Source organism: Sardina pilchardus, chromosome 24 (genome assembly GCF_963854185.1).
Source record: "Sardina pilchardus chromosome 24, fSarPil1.1, whole genome shotgun sequence".
Taxonomy (NCBI): domain Eukaryota; kingdom Metazoa; phylum Chordata; class Actinopteri; order Clupeiformes; family Clupeidae; genus Sardina; species Sardina pilchardus.
In genome coordinates, this window is record NC_085017.1 from 24,760,857 (window position 1) to 24,768,356 (window position 7,500).

General features: G+C 43.8%; 1 protein-coding gene across 1 annotated transcript in view; it reads right to left on the bottom strand.

The window, feature by feature from the left end:
- The window catches only part of si:ch211-191i18.2 (uncharacterized protein LOC564095 homolog), a 13,963-nt gene that overhangs the window by 1,312 nt on the left and 5,151 nt on the right, over nt 1-7,500 (bottom strand). The window contains exons 2-3 of the mRNA XM_062528974.1: nt 4,889-4,972; nt 4,239-4,456 (exon numbers count right to left, since the gene is read on the bottom strand). Of these exons, the coding sequence (XP_062384958.1) occupies nt 4,239-4,456; nt 4,889-4,972 (302 nt within the window). The remainder of the gene's footprint in view (nt 1-4,238; nt 4,457-4,888; nt 4,973-7,500) is intronic.

Here is a 7,500-nt window from a genome sequence, read left to right on the forward strand (position 1 = left end):
AGTATTGTACTGTAAGGAAGCATGTGTTTGTACATATTTATGACATTGCGTGTGTGTGTAGTGTGTGTGTGTGTGTGTGTGTGTGTGTGTGTGTGTGTGTGTGTGTGTGTGTGTGTGTCTAGTGTGTGCGTGTGCGTACATGCGCCCACATGCATGTGCAAAGAAATTCCCTCAGAACGTGTCTTTCAAAGGAAGTATGTGGTTCAAACCAACAAAGAGGGAAAAAAACGACCTCATTGTTAGTGAACCGTGACTGTTTACACACATCTTAAGTTCTCTGAGCGCCCACAAAGTGATTATTGCCCTTTCAGTGGAGCTGCTGCAGCTGTCGCACACACACACAGGACCTCCTGCCTCCTACCATCATGCACTGGTACAGAGACACCAGTGAGACAGGGCTAGCATGAGAAGGCGGGAGGGGAGCGGCGGTTTGTTTGGGTTGACGGAGCGGGAGGTGGAGTGCTGTGGTTTACTCTGGAGAGATACTCCCTCCAGTGTTTACATGGGCACTGTGTGACACACACACGGCCTCTTCTGATAACTATGCACCTACGCACGCAGCGCACTCACACAGGACACACACACACACGCATACACACACACACACACACACACACGCACACACACACACGCACAAACACGGATGCGTGCACACACACACACACACACACACACACACACACACATACATACACGCTTATGCAATATAAGACACAAACAAAACAATTGAAACAAAAGAAAACAATTGTAAATCAGAGTGCTGAGGTATGTTAATACCCTGTTTGTACAAGCACACACAAACAAAACAGCAAGCAAACACATACAAAGACACATACACATAAAGACACACACACACACACACACACACACACACACACGACACACACACACACACACACACACACACAGACACAGAGACAGAGAGAGAGAGAGAGAGAGAGAGAGAGAGAGACACACACACACACACACACTCAAGATACCAGAGCACAGGGTCTGCATCCTTAATGACCCCCCTCCGTCTCCTCGCTGTGAAAGCTTTGGCTGGAGCCAGCGCTGTTTGTTTAGCTTTCCTCGCTCCACGCTGAGATGTGAAGCAGATGGGGTGCTTTCACTGGGATCTGTAGCATAGCTGCAACAGGACCCACCTGCTTACATCCGCAGCCCACTCAAAGGCCTCGTGTCTTCATTCAGCGCTCGGCCGAGAGTGAGACAAAGGCCCCTTGTGGGAACCATATCAACAATCAACAAGCAGAAGAGGCTCGGTCTGCGGTGAGGGCCCTTTTCCCTGGCTCATTTAGACTCCATTTGCTCCATCTTGTTTAAGGAGTAGGTCTCATTGCGCACGTAAATTACACTAACCAAGCAATTCTCTTTGATTTACACACAATGCATAAAGCTCCCTCAGGGCTGTGGACTAGGGGAGTGTAACATACTGTATTTGAAGGAGTCCAGATGTACCTGGATAGCACTCACGCTACCTCCTTTTAATGAGAAAACTTGCCAGAAGGGTGTGAATAAGTCATCTGTCTCACATACGTTTTCTCCTGAGAGAGACACTCCTAATAAGGCTGTCTCTTGTTAGAGGGTCTCTCTGTAATAGGCTTTGATGGATGGGGCATTGAAATGATTCATATTAGGGCTCACTGTGCATTCTTCAGGCTGTCAGGAATCCCACACCACTCCCCCAGTTCACTCCTACTCCACAACCATCAAGGAAGCATCACTTACAGAGGTCACAGTGACTTTGACAAGAGGAGTGATTAAGAGCCCTTTCGTCATTTCTGTTCTGGTTTCTGTGCATTTGGGTAAAAAGTCCTGATGTGGTTTTCCACACATTATTGTGGCTTTCATCCCAATGGGTCATTCCGTGTCAAATCACCCAATTTCAGCCAATTTGGAAAGTGACCCTCTCCAAAAAAATCTGAAATAAATCACAGGTGTTTGTAGCCTAGACCTATGCACAAATCTTAAATAGTATGTCTGGATCACTAATGGTTTAAAAACTGCAGCCCTTTGAAGCTTCAAGTCATTTTAAGCATTGTGGTGAACAGTCCTTTTTGGTCAACTTGCAACGTTATTGGTTCTTTTGGTATTTCACACACATCAGTGAAACTATGTGAATGGAAGCACATTTTCCTGTTGAATTAAGAAATCTAATCAGATGAGACGTGTCTTGTGTAATTTCCCCTCTGCAAAGCTCTGAAAATGGCTATAAATTCATTATGTGAAAAGACATCATCACTTTTGAAGGCTTCTCATTCGAAAGGTATGTGCCACAAATTTCATCAGGTTTTTTTCCCACTCATATATGGACTATAAGGTCATGTCCATGCATCAACTTTGGTTGTAATCGTTGTCATATTGTCAGAGCATTTTGTTTTAATTGGGCTTGATTTTCAAAAAGCCCATTTTCGTCCTATCATTTCACCATGTGGACAGTTAACAGGATTTTTTTTAAATTTTACCATATCACATTCTGTATGTGAGGATCATCTGTCCAAAATGTGGGCTTGTTGCTGAGTTTCTTTATTGGAGATATGATTTTTGGAAAATATTCTCTATAAATCCACTGAACTTGCATTGGATCTGCAGTACTACTTTGCACCACATGGGGTGCTCTTTTAATACAATGGAAGTCAATGGAAGAGTAAGAGATTCACTTGTTTGCTGCACATATCCAATCTAAACACACATTTTATGGTTCATAGTTGAATTTCTCCAAGTAATTATTGCAACATGAACAACATACTACTCATAAATAAATGTTATTTAGAGAAAATAAGCGGATCAAGCAAATTATACACACATAAGACTGACTGGTCATCATACATACAAGATACTTGATGAGTTATCTCCTTTTCATGAATGCGTCTTGGATCCAGGCAATAGTGCTTTGAGCCCTCATACCTTTTGATTAAAACTTTTCTGTGATGGAAACATGCATGGTCATCTTCATCAAGTGAAATATCTGCTCTAAACTGCATCTGACGCTTTTTCTGCATCTGATAATGCACTGAATTCTTGAAACCCCTTTTTTCTTGAATATGTTCATGACTTTCATTTTCCAACTTCTATGGTGGTGTAGAACACTGTTACAAAGATGGCAAGCTAAATCCTCTTGCTGCATGTATGATCAGTCAGTCTTATGTGTGTATATTTAGCTTGATCAGTTTATTTAGCTAAATAAGATTTATTTATGAGTAGTATGTAGCATGTTGCAATCATTACTTGGAGCAATTCAACTATGAACCATAAAATGTGTGTTTAGATTGGATATGTGCAGCAAACAAGTGAATCTCTTACTCTTCCATTGACTTCCATTGTATTAAAAGAGCATCCCATGTGGTGCGAAGTATTACTGCAGATCCAATGCAAGTTCAGTGGATTTGTAGAGAATATTTTCCAAAAATCATATCTCCAATAAAGAAACTCAGCAACAAGCCCAAATTTTGGACAGATGATCCTCACATACAGAATGTGATATGGTAAAATTAAAAAAAATCCTGTTAACTGTCCACATGGTGAAATGATAGGACGAAAATGGGCTTTTTGAAAATCAAGCCCAATTAAAACAAAATGCTCTGACAATATGACAACGATTACAACCAAAGTTGATGCATGGACATGACCTTATAGTCCATATATGAGTGGGAAAAAACCTGATGAAATTTGTGGCACATACCTTTCGAATGAGAAGCCTTCAAAAGTGATGATGTCTTTTCACATAATGAATTTATAGCCATTTTCAGAGCTTTGCAGAGGGGAAATTACACAAGACACGTCTCATCTGATTAGATTTCTTAATTCAACAGGAAAATGTGCTTCCATTCACATAGTTTCACTGATGTGTGTGAAATACCAAAAGAACCAATAACGTTGCAAGTTGACCAAAAAGGACTGTTCACCACAATGCTTAAAATGACTTGAAGCTTCAAAGGGCTGTAGATTTTAAACCATTAGTGATCCAGGTATACTATTTCAGATTTGTGCATAGGTCTAGTCTACAAACACCTGTGATTTATTTCAGATTTTTTCGGAGAGGGTCACTTTCCGGCACTGGGTGATTTGACACGGAATGACCCCAATGCAAACGGCACATATGGAAAAAGCAAACATCCTCAAACTATTTTAGTTTAAGCTGAGTCGTATTTAATAATCATCTGTCATATGTCAAGCTAAAGTACTGAAACTAAGAGCAGGAGTTTGGCCAGATGGGTGTTGGCTGAAACACAGCTTACCTCATCTTTCACGGGGACGCGAGCTAAGGTTGGGGGTATGGTGATGGTCATTTCCACGGTTTCCTCCTCCTCCTCCTCCTCCTCCTCCATTTCCACGGTTACCTCCTCCTCTCCCTCGGTCACTTCCTGTGTCGGGGTGACCTCTGTGTTTCGCTCCACATCTCCCGTGTCCCCGACTTCCTGGAGGAACTTGTCCAGCTCATCAGCGCTCGAGTTGCCTGATTGGAGGAGAGAGCGCCATGAAATCAGACGAGCGATATAACCCAACAGAACTATACAAAAGAAACATTCTCTAGCTCTGCTCAAGGACTCAAATGACAGCTAAAGTGATGAGGAATTTCAGTCGATATTTTGTGGTGAAGCAAACAGTCACACGTTGTGCTCCCTCTCACAGCCGTGAGTGCTGAGTTAAAACACTTTAACGTTCAGACACAAAAGAATATTTCCACCATGCAGAACCGTGTTCATGTCACAGAAATAGTACAACTCTCATGAGGCGTAAGGAATCTACATCAACTCAGCTGCTGCAGAGCTCGGTTTCCACTTAAAAACATGTGCATACGTGGCCTGGAATCGCATGGTGTAAAAGCCACAAAGCCTTCAGAGCACTGGAGAAGGGTCCTGTGGATTAAGCATTTGGAAAAACTTACTGAAAAAGCTGTACTCAATGGTGGTATTAAAGTCGTCGTCGTAGTCTGGTGTGGTGTCATATTCTTCAAAGTCGCTCTCCTGAGCTGCGGAGGAAAAAACAACGGAGGGAGGGGGGGGTTTATTAAGGGCAAACAGAGACATGAAGAGCAGGATATTAGCTGAACCACCTTCTCTGTCACGGCAAAGCACACACAGTCTGTAGGCCATCATCGAACCTTCACGGATGCCAGAAATCGACCCCTCACTGCCACTAAAAAACGTAAACTGCTGTGGTGATGTGGTATCTCCTGAGGGGGCTAACAAGGATATTACACCCACGTTCAATTATGTGTTCTAATTCGGAGTCCTTGAGGGGACTCAGTGCCAGATTCTCACGGTGAGCAGCGAAGTCATACCATGTGGTTTGATTTACGTCTGTTTTAGATATATTTTTTTTCCTTCCAAAGCCTGCTCAAGTGCTCTTTATTCACATGGGCAGCTTAATTGGGTGAAAAAACAAAAGCTACAAGAAATTCAGAGTTCTGAGAGCTGAGAGTTATAAAGAACACAATTGACGATTCGACCCAGAGGAGTCACTCTCCAGCTTTCATGTAAACCGTCCCCCATACGGCACGGGTTTTTGACGGACAGCTCGAAAAGGGCACACAAAAGCGAACCTCGTCAGACATGACGGGGTAAAGGTCAGCTATTCAAATAATCAACATTTCTGACACCCTGTGTCAGGACCGCGTTAGCGTAGGAGATTGTCTTCATTTAGCGGAGCTTATTGTTTGAAACCTAATAGCCTGCAGGGTGGCGTCAGCGCTGTGGCGTGAGACTGTGGAGAGAGCGGAGCATGCCAGGAACAGGAACAGCTGAGCTGATGCTGTCTGTTACCGCACGCAGGTGACCTTATCCCCCCCCCCCCCCCCTCCCCCCCCAACAGCACAACAACTCCATGCCTCTGTGAATCGTATCGATAAATTCTCCGCTGGCTGCTTTGCAATCAATACAAACTTCATATTAGGTCTCATTCAAGCCATGGCTACTCAACTGGAAGTTGAGTAAAGTCATTCCACATATATGACATTGCACACCATAATGGAAAATTGAATTTAGACTCTGACTTGTTTTTAAAGCCATGGTCTAGTTTTAAAGGTATGTCTACTTCAAAGTGCAGACAAAGAGGCCAGATCGTTCTGTTTTGCAGCAAACCTGGCTGTCTGGGATAGCCTGCCAACAACTCAGCTTGTTACTACTGACCATCACATGACCAGGACTTGGCTCTGGAGCTACGGAAGACTGGCACGAGGTACAGAGACCGCCGGGGTCGACAAGTCAGCTGCCAAATCACACACTCGTGTGTGGACCAAGGCGATAGTCCAGCAAGAGAATCCAGTGTGCGTGTCGACCCATGCTATGAAAAGCCAGTGCCAGCCTTTACCTTCTTTATTATCCAGGGAAATGGACATTAAACTCAATGGCGGACCTATATGCAGTAAAGAGCATCTGGACTATTAGGAGCCTTTACCTCTGACGGGCCTTTGAAATGTAGAGGGCGCGGAATGGGACTCCCTGCAGCCTACATCCTCACCGTAGGACATAGCTGGATAAATAACCTCCCATACAGGGGGCTGATTCTTCTGAATGACTTCTACAGTCGGGTACTGTCAATGAAGCGATTCAACGGATCCTTGAAAGATAACAGCAGGATCCCATGCATCCCTGGTAATGTACTCAAGGTGTATAAATGTCACGAGTTTTACCATATGCTACTTTTGCTACCCAAAATCCTCAAGGCAATGCCTTAAATAAATGCTTGTCAGCGTAAAATAAGAGCTTCCCTATAAACAGCGAAGTTGCTGAAAAGTTTGATAACTTCTTCAAGAAGTCCATTTGTTTTCCCTTTCAGTGAGACTGGGCATGATGGCCAGCTTTGACAGCCTGCTTTACCATTAGTTGCAGATGTTGCGTGGGACTTTTGTTGTTCATTTTACTGCCAACTGTAAAAAAAAAAAAAAGCCGTGCTACCCTAGGAGGACATTTAATCAAATGAGACACCAAATGCCTGAGACCTCCAACCTCAAACCAAAGGGCCTTAAACCACGGCCTAGCTTGTGTGATCATTCGGACATACTAAAATAACACTGAGTAACTCTTCAAGTCATTTCCCCCGTGCCTGGTCTCGTCCACTTGAGTCGACCCCAATAAATCCTCTGACCGCAGTCATGGAAAGACCCCCAAAGGATGGAGTGGATTTACGTATGGAAGCACGCGGGGCCGGTGGGCTCCATTAACCGCAGTGCCTGATGGGAAGGCCCGGTGTTACATGATGGATCGCTGATGGTGCAGTGAAGCCTGGTGCTCCTTCATCAGACTGGGCTAGCCACTACAAAGGCCTCTGCTTATCTGAACTATATGCTCTCTCATTAACATCTGTCCATCTCTCTCTCTCTCTCATCTGTCCATCTCTCACTCTATCATCTATCCATTTCTCTCTCTATCATCTGTCCATTTCTCTCTCTGTCATTCTGTAATAAGTAACATTTTTCCCTCTGTCTTTCTGTAACAGATTGCTCATTGTTTCCTCGCAACTGCATAGCCAATATACTGGCAACTAAGAAAATGGATG